Below are 13,967 nucleotides of genomic sequence, written 5' to 3' on the forward strand. Positions count from 1 at the left end.
AATATGATTGAGTTTTACATTCAGTTTGAGGGGGAGAAGAGTGGGTCTAAGACAAGAAGGCCAGTCAGTCTAACCTCAGTGGTGGGGAAACTATTGGAAGCAATTCCGAGGGACATAATTAATCTATGCTTGGAGAGGCAGGGATTAATCAAGGACAGGCAGCATGGTTTTGTTAAGGGGAGGTCATGTCTGACCAATTTGATTGAATTTTTCGAAGAGGTGACCAGGTATGTAGATGAGGGCAATGCATTTGACAGTCTACTTGGACTTCAGCAAGGCTTTTGAAAAGGTCCCGCATGGGAGACTGATAACGAAGGTAAGAGCCCATGGGATCCAAGGCAATTTGGCAAATTGGATCCAGAATTGGCTGAGTGGCAGGGAGCAAAGGGTGATGGTCGAGGGGTGTTTTTGTGACTGAATGCCTGTGTCCAGTGGGGTTCCACGGGGATGGGTGTTGGGTCCCTTGCTGTTTGTGGTATATATAAACAATTTAGATTTGAATATAGGAAGGTTGATCAGTAAGTTCGCGGATGACACGAAAATTGGTGGGCTGGTAAATAGTGAGGAGGATAACTTTAGATTACAGGAGGATATAGACGGCCTGGCCAGATGGGCTGATCAGTGGCAAATGGAACTTAATCCGGATAGGCGTGAGGTGATGCACCTGGGCAGGACAAACAAGGCACGGGAATACACGATGAATGGTAGGACCCTGGGAAGTACTGAGGATCAGAGGGACCTTAGTGTGCGTGTCCACCGGTCCCTTAAGATAGCGGGGCAGGTAGATAAGACGGTTGAGAAGGCATATGGGATACGTGCCTTTATTAGCCGAGGCATAGAATATAAGAGCAGGGAGGTTATGCTGGAACTGTATAAAATGCTGGTTAGGCCACAGCTAAAGTATTGTGTGCAGTTCTGGAATCACATTATAGGAAGGATGTGATTGCACTAGAGAGAGTGCAGAGGAGATTTACCAGGATGTTGCCTGGGCTGGAGAGTTTTAGTTATGAGGAGAGATTGGATAGGCTGGGGTTATTTTCCCTGGAGCAGAGGGAATTGATGGGGGGACATGATTGAGGTATATAAAATTATGAGGGGCATAGGTAGGATAGACAGCAAGGAACTTTTCCCCATGGTGGAGAGATCAATAACCAGGGGGCATAGAGTTAACGTAAGGGAAGGAGGTTTAGAAGGGATGTGAGGAAGAATTTTTTCACCCAGGGGGTGTTGGGAATCTGGAACTCACTGCCTGAAAGGGTGGTAGAGGCAGATACCCTCATAACATTTAAGAAGTATTTGGATGTGCACTTGCGATGCCATGGCATGCAAGGCTATGGGCCTAGTGCTGGAAAATGGGATTGGAATAGTTAGGTACTTGTTTGACCAGTGCAGACTTGATGGGCTGAAGGGCCTTTTTCTGTGCTGAAGACCTCTATGACTCTAGTATTTTAAATTTAAATAAAAGCAATTACGAGGGCATGAAAGCAGGGCTAGCTAAAGTGAACTGGCAAATTAGGTTAAGAGATAGGTCCATAGAGATGCAGTGGCAGATATATAAGGGGATATTTCAGAAGACACAGAATAGATACATTCCAGCGAGAAAGAAAAATTCCAAGGGGAGGACCTACCATCTGTGGTTAACTAAAAAAGTTAAAGATAGTACCAAACTTAAAGAAAAAGCATATAATTGGGCAAAGATGGGTGGCAGGTCAGAAGATAGGACAGAATATAAAGAAATGACAACAAGATTGATAAGTAAGGAAAAATTAAGAGTACGAGAGAAAGCTGGCTAGAAATATGAAGACAGATAGTAAGAATTCCTATAGATACTTAAAAAAAGGAAAAGCGTTGATCCTATAGAAAACAAGTCTGGGAAATTAATAATGGAAAATAAGGAGATGGCAGATGAATTGAACAGATATTTTCCATTAGTTTTCACTATACAAGTAACATCCCAGAAATAGTTGTAAATCAGGAAATAGAAGGGAGGGAGGAACTCAGGAAAATTAGTCACCAGGGAAGTGGTACTGAGAAAATTGTTGGAGCTACAGTCTGATGAGTCCCTAGGTCCTAATGGACTTCATTCTAGGGTCTTAAAAAGAAGTGGCTAGGAAGATAGTTGCTGCGTTGGTTTCAATTTCCAAAATTCCCTAGATTCAAGGAAGGTTCCATTAGATTGGAAAATAGTAAATGTAACTCCTTTATTCAAAAAGGGAGGGAGACATAAGGTAGGAAACTATAGGCAAGTTAACTTAACATCTGTCACAGGGAAAGTATTAGAAGCTATTATTAAAGACATCATAGCAGGGCACTTGGAAAAATTCAAAGTAACCAGGCAGAGTCAACATGGTTTTGTGAAAGGGAAATCATGTTTAACCAATTTATTGGTGTTCTTTGAAGAAGTAACATATGTTGTGGATAAAGGGGAACTGGTGAATGTACTGTACTTAGATTTCCAGAAGGCATTTGATAAGATGCCACCTCTAAGATTATTGCGAAAAATAAAAGCTCTGGTGCAGGGGCAACATATTGGCATGAATAGAAGATTGGCTAACTAACAGGAAAGAGGGGGTGGGCATAAATGGATCTTTTTCTGGTTGGCAAGATGTAACGAGTGGTGTGCCACAGGGATCAGTGCTGGGGCCTCAACTTTTTACAATTTATATAAATGACTTGGCTGAAGGGACAGAAGGTATGGTTGCAAAATTTGCTGATGACACAAAGATAGGTAGGAAAGTGAGATGTGAAGAGGACATAAGGAGGCTACAAAGGGATAAAGATAGATTAAGTGAGTAGGCAAAGATCTGGCAAATGGAGTATAATGTGGGAAAATGTGAAATTATCCATTTTGGCAGGAAAAATAAAAAAGCAGCATATTATCTAAATGGCGAAAGATTGCAGAGCTGAGATGCAGAGGGATCTAGGTGTCCTGCTGCATGCATCACAAAAGGTTAGTATCCAGGTACAGCAAGTAATTAGGAAAGCTAACAAAATGTTAGCGTTTATTGTAAGGGAAATTGAATACAAAAGTAGGGAGGTTATGCTTCAGTTATATAAGGCATTGGCGAGACCACATCTGGAGTACTGTGTACAGTATTGGTCTCCTTATTTAAGGAAGGGTCTAAATGCGTTAGAAGCAGTTCCAAGAAGGTTTACTAGACTAATAGCTGGAATGGGCAGGTTGTCTTATGAGGAAAGGTTAGACAGACTAGGCTTATATCAGCTGGAGTTTAGAAGAGTAAGAGACAACTTGATTGACACAAATAAGATCCTGAGGGGTCTAGGCAAGGTGGATGTGAAGAGGATGTTTCCGCTTGTGGGAGAATCTAGAACAAAGGGTCACTGTTCAAAAATAAAAATAACCACCCATTTAAGACAGAGATGAGGAGAATTTTTTTCTCAGGAGGTCATCAGTCTTTGGAACACTCTTCCTCAAAAGACAGTGGAAGCAGAGTCTTTGAATATTTTTAAGGCAGAGGCAGATAGATTCTTGATAAGCAAGGAGTTGAAAGGTTATAGGAGGTAGGTGGGAATGTGGAGTTGAGATTGGAAAAGTGGAGTTGAAGTTACAATCAAATCAATCATGATCTTATTAAATGATGGAGCAGGCTCGAGGGGCCAAGTGGCCTACTCCTGCTCCTAATTAGTATGTTCATAATATCCATTTTCTTTATGAAAGCTAAGTCCTTATTTAGTATCTTTGCCATTCCCCCATCCTCCACTACAAACTTGCTACCATTTCTTAGTGGCACTACCCTAGCCTTCGCTCTTAGTATTATTGTTCCTGTAGAAAGTATTTCAATCCCCTTGGTTCTTTTTTTTAAACCAACTTTCCATCTCACTGCTTCAGGGTACAGTAGTGTCATGTTGCATTTCAGGACTAATAGTCCAGCACACTAGTGTAAGGGTCATGCTGCTGGACTAATATTCCCAGGTGTGGTAGTATAGTAGTTTGTTACTGGATTAATAATCCGGGGTACAGTGGTGTAGTGGTTATATTAATGGCCTAGTAATCCAGGTAAAATAGTGTAATGTTTATGTCACTAGACTAATATTCCAAGCTACAGTAGCAGGGCAGGTGATAAGGTGGTTAACAGGCATACAGGATACTTTCCTTCATTAGCCAAGGCTTAGAGTACAGGAGCAGGAAGCTTATGCTAAAAGGTTAGGCCACAGCTAGAGTGCTGTACACAGTTCCAGTCACCACATTACAGTAAGGTTCTGATCACACTAGAGAGAGTACAGAGGAGATTACGAGGATATTGTCAGGAATTGAGAATTCCAACTATTAGGAAAGATCGGATAGGTGGAGCTTGTTTTCCTTGGAACACAGGTGGTTGAAGAGAGATTTAATTGAGGTATATAAAATTAAGAGGCTTAGATAGAGTGGATAGGTAGGACCTATTTCCATTCACAGAGAATTCAATAACCAGGGGGCATCAATTTGAAGTAATTGGCAGAAAGATCAGGGGGGATTTGAGGAGAAACTTATTCACCCAGAGGGTGGTGCAAGTCTGGGACTCTGCCTGAAAGGGAGAGATAGAAATCCTAACGACTTTTAAGAAAACACTTGAATATGCGCTTGAAGTGCTCAAAACGACAGGGCTTCAGACAAGGAGTCAGAAGGTGTGATTAGGCTGGATATCTCTTTTTCAGCCGGAACTGCACCCGCTAAATAGCCTCCTTTTATGCTGTAAATCTTCCCAAGCTTCTGTGCTTACCTCAGTAATTTGTTCTTTCAGAGTCAAGTATCCACGTCCTTAACTTTTCATTTTCCTTCTCTACTCCTAGCAGTTGTATTATGGTCATTTTTTCCCCAAATGCAGCCCTACTTTCAGGTTGTCTGCTTGCTCTACTTCATTGCATAAAACCAGGTGAAGTGTTGCTTCCTTCCTTGTTAGAGTATTCACCGAGAAAAACATTGAAAACACTGCAAAAAGAAAACCTCTTCTCTGCAATCAATAATTTTCCATATTCTAATTTACTAGCTAATTAAAATTAAAATGTTGTAACTCTGTTGCTCATACATGCCTCTCTAATGGGTCTACAAATGTCATCCTCAATTTCCTTTCCACTGTTCAGCAGTCTGCAATATGCTTCCAATAACATGATGAACCTTGTTTTTTAAACCCTATTGCTGCTGTTTAAAATATTACCACTTCTCACTCTCTTCTTTTTCTAATCTGTACCACTTCAGCTGCCCAACAATACAATTCGGCATCAGGATGGCAGATGAATCACTGAATATAGCGGCAGTTGTCTTGTCTTCCCATTTTAAACACTTGAATGAAACCAAGGAAAACAGCAGTGTCTGAGCTGTTGAGTGTGCTGCTAATCAAGCAAATACACTTCTTAAATCTGATTTTTGTTTATTTCAATTTTGTAGGTATGGTTTAGGTACTGAAGCAGACAAGTTAAATTTGTAGTAACCTGCCTCCCTCTCACTAACCATAATCCAGTTGCCTGGATGAGTGCAGCTCCAACAACACTAAAGAAGCTTGACACCATCCAGGACAAAGCAGCCCGCTTGATTGGCATCCCTTGAACAAACATTCACTCCCTCCACTACTGACGCACAGTGGCAGCAGTGTGTACCATTGACAAAATGCATTGCAGGGACTCACCAAGCCTCCTTAGACAGCACCTTCCAAACCCACGACCACTACTGTCTAGAAGGACAGGGGCAGCAGATACATGGGAACACCACCACCTGCAAGTTCCCCTCCAAGTCACTCACCGTCCTGACTTGGAAATATATCGCCATTCCTTCACTGTCACTGGGCCAAAATCCTGGAACTCCCTCCCTAACAGCTCTGTGGGTGTACTTACACCACATGGGCTGCAGCAGTTCAAGAAGGCAGCTCACCACAACCTTCTTAAGGGCAACTAGGAATGGGCAATAAATGCTGGCTCAGCCAGCGATGCCCACATCCCGTGAAGGAATAAAAAAACCTGCCTCCCTCTCACAAACTATAATCCAGTGAAACATGCAGTAACCTGCCTCCCTCTCACTAGCTATAATCCAGTGAAACATGCAGTAACCTGCCTCCCTCTCACTAGCTATAATCCAGTGAAACATGCAGTATTCTGCCTCCCTCTCACTAACTATAATCCAGTGAAACATGCAGTATTCTGCCTCCCTCACACTAACTATAATCCAATGAAACATGCAGTAACCTGCCTCCCTCACACTAACTATAATCCAATGAAACATGCAGTAACCTGCCTCCCTCTCACTAGCTATAATCCAGTGAAACATGCAGTAACCTGCCTCCCTCTCACTAGCTATAATCCAGTGAAACATGCAGTAACCTGCCTCCCTCACTAGCTATAATCCAGTGAAACATGCAGTAACCTGCCTCCCTCTCACTAACTATAATCCAATGAAACATGAAGTAACCTGCCTCCCTCTCACTAACTATAATCCAGTGAAACATGCAGTATTCTGCCTCCCTCACACTAACTATAATCCAGTGAAACATGCAGTATTCTGCCTCCCTCACACTAACTATAATCCAGTGAAACATGCAGTAACCTGCCTCCCTCTCACTAACTATAATCCAATGAAACATGCAGTAACCTGCCTCCCTCACACTAACTATAATCCAGTGAAACATGCAGTAACCTACCTCCCTAACAATAATCCAGTGAAACATGCAGTAACCTGCCTCGCTCTCTAATTATAATCTAGTGAAACATGCAGTCACCTGCCTCCCTCTCACTAACTATAATCCAATGAAACATGCAGTAACCTGCCTCCCTCTCACTAACTATAATCCAATGAAACATGCAGTAACCTGCCTCCCTCGCACTAGCTATAATCCAGTGAAACATGCAGTAACCTACCTCCCTAACAATAATCCAGTGAAACATGCAGTAACCTGCCTCGCTCTCTAATTATAATCTAGTGAAACATGCAGTCACCTGCCTCCCTCTCACTAACTATAATCCAGTGAAACATGTATTCACCTGCTTCCCTGTCACTTGCAACAGGTTCTGTTTCTATGTGCTCAAAAAGCAAAAAAAAAGCAAGAGGGCTTGCCATTATTGTGCATTTGCACATTAACTGCCAATTCAACATTCCATAGGGCTAGTATTTAACACTATTGGTACCTTTTCAATGACCAGACTTATGTTCCCGCAGGCCGGAATGGAACAAATGAAACTGAACTGTGGAGTTGCATTCCTGTAGGCAGCAAATTGTTAGAAATTGCAAATTTTTAAGATAGTTTCTTCCTCTTTCTCCCTCTCAATTCAAACATTCCATTTCTTTTTCTGTAACTTAGTTGCTTTGAATTCATCCTATTTCTCAGTTGTTCCTCTGCTGCTCATCAGCATGCACTTCCAGTAATTTACAGAGCAAAATCTTTCAGCTAAATGGCAAAGGAAAAAGACTAACTGGGCATACTGTGAGATGCCCATTCCAGTATATTTTGAGCCACTAAATCCGCCAGCATCCAGTGTGTCAGTCAAGGCCCAAAGCCCCAAACTTAAACAAATTATTGTCTTCACAGAGGCAGAAAGGTAGTCAGGCAGGGTCTACCCACCGAAACGTTTCCTTCTTGTGGTGAGACCACCCTGCAGGTTCTGAACAGGCGGAGGAAGATCTCCAATTGTTGGCATCAGTGGATCTCAAAAATGTTCCTTATGAACTTATTAAAAACTACTCACACATTCTCAGTAAAGTAACACTCATCCTCCATGGGAATTTAAGGCTGCACATTATCCCAACCTTACGCAGTTTAAATGAGATTCAAATTCCTGCCCAATCTCATGAATGACAACAGGTTGCTCCAGCTGGGACTTACCTGGAAGCTACCGCACATCCTAGTAGGCTAAACCGCTCATAGTCTCCTCCATAGATATCCTTAACTAGTTTATCTACATTAGTGCTGTCTCCTTTCGCTGCCATCTCCAAAGCTTCTTCAAAGGTTTCGCACCCAGTAAGCAGGCAACACAGGCCGAGGAAAGTTCCTCCACCAAGACTGAGGAAGGGGAAAAATGGTAATTGTGAAGCAAATGCAGATAAAAAGCACTCAGTATGACTGTCTTTATTCACAAAAGCTTTTAATTATATAGCTCCTTAAACACAATAAAACATGCCAAGGCACTTTACAGGAGTATTATAAAACAAAATATGGCACCAAGCCATTTAAGGAGGCGTTAGTCAGCAAATCAAAAGGTTGGTTAAAAAGGTTAAGTGTTAAGGAGCATCCTAAAGGAGAAAACGAGTTAGAAAGACGGAGAGGTGTATGGAGGGGAATTATAGAGCTTAGTGCCTAGAAAACTTAAGTCCTGTCCATCAATGGTGAAGCAACTAAAATCTCCACAAGCCTCCAAAGTATCTATGTTCCCCTAATTCTGGCCTCTTGAGTACCTTGGGCAGGTGGTGACATAATGGCATTGTCATCGGACTACTAATCCAGAGACCCAGGGTAATGCTTTGGAGACCTGGGTTTAAATCCCACCACGGCAGATAGTGGAATTTGAATTCAATAAAAATCTGGAATTTGTTGATTGTCATATAAAATCTATCTGGTTCAGTAATGTCCTTTAGAGAAGGAAATCTGCTGTCCTTGCCTGCTCTGGCCTTCATGTGATTCCAGACCCACAGCAATGTGGTTGATTCTTAAGTGCCCTCTGAAATGGCCTAGCAAGCCACTCAGTTGTATCAGACCACTAAAAATAAGTCAATAAGGAATGACGAGCCACCTGGCATCGACCTAGGCACCAGAAACGACAGCAGCAAACTCAGCCTTGTTGATCCTACAAAGTCTTCCTTACTAACATCTGGGGGCCAGTGCCAAAGTTGGGAGAGCTGTCTCACAGACTAGTCAAGCAACAGCCTGACATAGTCATCCTCACAAAATCATATCTTACAGATAGGCCTGTAACTTCTGCGTTCCCCAGCATTAGATTTGGGGGGTACCCCTAGGATGCACTGGGGAACCCCTCTGGCAAGTTCCCAGGTAAGGGTTTGCATGACAATTGCCCAGAAGCGCACACTTCCTCTGGACAATTGCCCTGCGCCGGGAACCATCTGAAAACACAATTTAAATCACAAACTTGGGAATGTTCCGCCAGGGTTATACCAATCATTACCCAGAAAAAGTTAGAAGAATGAAAACCTATTATTACTTCTGGGTAACTATTGTAAAGACCCAGACCGTTACCCCAATCCCCCAACAATCCCACCACACCCCATATCTACCTCACCAGCCCCCAACCTCCGGACCTCACCACTCCCCCGGACCCTCCGGATTCTCTCCCCACCCCGCCCCCCCACCAACAAGACCTCTGGACCCAACCTCCCCTGGACCCCCCCCATTCCCACCCTCCCCCGAACGCCGCCCCCTCCATTCCCACCCTCCCCCGAACACCCCCCCATTCCCACCCTCCCCCGAACACCCCCACATTCCCACCCTCCCCCGAACACCCCCACATTCCCACCCTCCCCCGAACACCCCCCCATTCCCACCCTCCCCCGAACACCCCCCCATTCCCACCCTTCTCCGAACACCTCCTTTCCCACCCTCCCCCGAACACCCCCCTTTCCCACCCTCCCCCGAACACCCCCCTTTCCCACCACCCCCCAAACACCCCCCTTTCCCACCACCCCCCGAACACCCCCCCCATTTCCACCACCCCCCGAACAGCACCCCCCCCAATTCCCACCACCCCCCGAACAGCCTCCCATTCTCACCCACCCCCGAATACCCCCCCTTTCTCACCCACCCCCGAATAACCCCCCATTCTTACCCATCCCCGAACACCGCCCCCCCACTGATCACCCCATTGCCACCCCCCCCCATCCCACACATGGCCTCCTTGAATACTCGAGCTACACTTCAATGGGAGGATTCTTTCGCTGTAGGCCCCTAGCAGCTTTGGCGAACGGAGGTGGCAATACAATTTTCAAGACCAGGTAAATGTGCATTTATTTCTTCTAATATCTGCAGGCCAGCACTTTCTGACACTAGTCGGAAGTTACAGCCCATAATGTCCCAGACACCACCCTCGCCATCCCTGGGTATGTCCTGTCCCATCGGCAGGACAGACCCAGCAGAGCTGACAGCAGTGGTAAACAGTCGGGAGGGAGTAGCCCTGAACATTAACTCCAGATCCTATGAAATCAAACATGGGCAAGGAAACCTCCTGCCGATTACCATGTACTGTCCCCCCTCAGCTGATGAATCAGTGCTCCTCCATGTTGAACATTACTTGGAGGGAGCACTGAGAGTGGCAAGGGTGCAGAATGTACTCTGGGTGGGGGACTTCAACGCCCATCACCAAGAGTAGCTTGATAGCACCACTACAGGCTGAGCCCTAAAGGACACAGCTGCTAGTCTGGGTCTATGGCAGGTGGTGAGGGAACCAACAAGAGGGAGAAACATACATGACCTCATCCTCGCCAGCCTGCCACAGATGCATCTGTCCATGACAGTATCGGTAGGAGTGACCACCGCACAGTCCTTGTGGAGATGAAGTCCTGCCTTCACGTTGAGGAAACCCTCCGTTTTGTAGTCTAACACTACCACCGTGCTAAATGGGATAGATTTCGAACAGATCTAGCAACTCAAGACTGGGCATCCAATGAGGTGCTGTGGGTCATCAGCAGCAGCAGAATTGTACTCCAACATCTACAAGATGCACTGCAGGAACTCACCAAGGTTCCTCAAACAGCACCTTCTAAACCCACGATCACTACTATCCAGAAGGGCAAGGGTAGCAGATACATGAGAACACCACCACCTGGAAGTGCCCCCCCAAGCCACTCACCATCCTGACTTGGAAATATATCACTGTTCCTTCAGTGTCGCTGGGTCAAAATCTTGGAACTCTTTCCCTAACAGCACTCTGGGTGTACCTACACCACATAGACTGCAGCGGTTCAAGAAGGCAGCTCACCACCACATACTCAAGGCAATTAGGAATGGGCAATAAATGCTGACTTAGCCAGCGACACTCACATCCCATGAATGAATGAAAAAAAAAGATACATCGGAGGCTTGTGGAGCTGGAGGAAATTATAGAGGCAGGGAGGGGCGAGGCTACAGAAGGATTCAAAAACGAGAATGAGAGTTTTAAAATCATGATATTGCTTGACTGTAAGTAACAGGGATGATAGGTGAATGAGACTTGGAGTTAAAACACGGGCAGAGTGTTTTGGATGACCTCAAGTTTACATAGGGTAGAATGTGAGAGACCACCCAGGAGATTGTTGGAAGAGTCAAGTCTGGAGGTAACAAAGGCATGAATAGGGGTTTCAGCAGCAGGTGAACTAAGACAGGGGCAAAGTTACAGAGGTGGAAATAGGCAGTCTTAGTGCTGAAGCAAATGAGATTGGAAGCTCATCTCGGGGTCATGAATGACAGTAAGCTTGCAAACAAACTGGTTTAATCTGACTAATGCCAAGGAGAGAGATAGCATCGGTAGCCAGGGAATGGAGTTTGGTGTGGGAACCGAAAACAATTGCTTCTGTCTTCCCAATATTTAATTGGAGGCAATTTCTGCACATTCAGGACTGGATTTCAAATAAGCAGACTGTTAATTTAGCTACAGTAGAGAAATCGAGAGAGGTAGTGGTGAGGTACAGCTGCATGTCATCAGTGTACATGTGAAAACTACTGCTGTCTTTTTGGATGATGTCGCCAAAGGGCAGCATGTAGATGAGAAATAGGATGGGACCAAGGATAGATTCTTGGGGAACACCAACAGTAAAGGTGTGGAGCAAGAAGAGAAGTCATTGCATGTGACACTCTGGCTACGATTATAGATAAGAGTGGAACCAGGAAAGAGCAGTCCCAGCCAGCCAGAAGTCAATGGAGAGATGCTAGACAAGGATGGTATGGTCAACTGTGCCTGCTGCAAATAGAGTGAGATGCTTTAATACGATTAGTTGCGTTCCTTGAGTGGAGTTGGTTTCTAGTGAAACTGTTGCTTGTACTTTGAGACCAAGGGTTTGGCTTTTTCCTATCATGATATAGCTGGCCAGCTGTACTCAGAAACCAATGTTCAAATCGGTTTGGCAACACACTGGATAATGCCAATGAGACGCCCTTTCCTCGTGTATTTTGGCTGATTCTGACTAAACATTTGATTATTCATGTCTAAAACAGACATGTCAGTATTCTCTAACTGAAGCTTTGCACTTGTTGCACAATGGGAATGTAGATTCTGATTTCTGTGTTGTTTTGTCACAGTGGATTTTCTGGAACATGAGGAAGAAATGGTTTCAAATTGCAACTTGAAAACTATGAGATGTAAAAAGGAATGAATCTTGCACCTAATTAACTAAACAACAAGTCAATTTGTGTTCTGAAAAATAAGGGCCCAATTCTGAAAGAGGGTTCTCATTGCAGCATGTACTTGGCAGTTTGAGGAGGGTTTGAAAAGGCCAGCAGCTCTGGCAATGTCTACCCTACCCACTAGATGGCACAACTATGCTCTCACTAGTAACGCTAACTCCTCGGACTGGGAAAGCTGTGGCAAATTTCAGGAAAGGCTCAAAGAAATTCTTCCATGAATTCATAAAGCGACTAATCAAGCTTCAGGAGACGGTCCTTACCATTAATGTCACCGGACAGTCCTAGGTAATTAACAAGTAACAACATCCAAAAGGAGAAATGTGTATTCACAACTCAGCAAAATAAGTATTTGCACCGTGACTGAGGTCAACGGTTCAAGTTAAAACTCAAGTTGAACACAAGAAGTCGCAGGTCATAGTTCCCTGTCCTCTGTGGCTCAGATGGTAAATGAACTGGCAGGTATACTACTGACCCATATAAACCCATGTGCCACTGATCCATATGGATGTAAAAGATCACCACTTTGATCACTGTCTTTGTTAACTAATCTCAGCTATTTGAGGTGATACATTTTAGCAAAAAAATGACAGTAATTATGTACTGAAGGCTAGATGCTTTTGTAAAGCATTGGGATTTGGTGAAGAAGTTCACAGAACATCAAAGGCAATACACCTCAGGTTGATAAGGCTGGAAAATAAAAGGAGTTCTTGCTTTCAGATGGTATAGAATGTAAAAGTCAAGAGGTAGTGATAAACTTATATGAAACATTAATAAGGCTTTCAGAGTCCTATGTGCAGAGTTGACTTCCAGATGTTGGGATAGATAGAGGCTTTTAAGAGGGTATAAGACAGATTCACCAGGATGCAGCCTAGTATGAGGAAATACAAAAAAACAGAAAAACTGGTTTTTTTTGTTAAATTAAGGGACACTTTCATAGGAAGTTTTGAAAAAGCACTGTGTCCAATAGTTAAGCAGCCTGGAATGAAGAGCCACAGGCTCAAATTAAATGTAAGTTAGATCAGAGAGAAGTAACAACTTCTTAACAAAGGGTTATGCGGCTGTGAAAAACCATTTTCCAGGGTTTGTGGTTGAGACAGAAATGACAGCAAGATTCAAGATTAGACTGGATAGGTGGATGAAAAAAATGGTGATGAACAGATACGGGAGTAGGAAAGGTCAATGTAATTGGGAACATTTATTGGCAGACTGGGTGGGAGGTGGTCAGAGAGTTTATGCGAGTTGAGAATCAGTAACTGGAAGTTTTGTAATGGTTACAAAACTTAACGATCAAGTTACACACCAACCTCACTTATCTGAAATGCACTACTTGACATGTAATTGCCGCAGCGTGTTTGGTTAAAAGTTATCCTTTTTCAGGGCTGTATAAGCTATTGGGTGTCTTTACCTGACCTAACTTCCCAAAGGACAAACTGGCAAAGGGCTACTTTCCTCACTGTCAACCACACTGATAATTAATTATTTAATCACTCTTGCAGTGAACTCCCTTTGTTTAGATATTGGGTTGATAGTCGCAGGTGAATATGATGTAGAAAACTATAGTTCATTGATTATTGAGGCCTGATAAGTCCAAAGTTTTCTATTTTTGAAATTTTAATTAAAACATTTCTTTAGCATGAGGAAACCTCAGGATCCCTAAGT

At 43.8% G+C, this 13,967-nt stretch overlaps 1 protein-coding gene across 2 annotated transcripts in view; it reads right to left on the reverse strand.

Annotated features, from left to right (window-relative positions):
• Positions 1-13,967, reverse strand: part of LOC144695069 (pantothenate kinase 1) — a 77,318-nt gene that overhangs the window by 20,132 nt on the left and 43,219 nt on the right. For both annotated transcript variants that reach the window (XM_078565981.1, XM_078565982.1), the window contains exon 4: positions 7,809-7,985. In XM_078565981.1, the coding sequence (XP_078422107.1) occupies positions 7,809-7,985 (177 nt within the window). The remainder of the gene's footprint in view (positions 1-7,808; positions 7,986-13,967) is intronic.

Source organism: Cetorhinus maximus, chromosome 20 (genome assembly GCF_964194155.1).
Source record: "Cetorhinus maximus chromosome 20, sCetMax3.hap1.1, whole genome shotgun sequence".
Classification (NCBI taxonomy): Eukaryota; Metazoa; Chordata; class Chondrichthyes; order Lamniformes; family Cetorhinidae; genus Cetorhinus; species Cetorhinus maximus.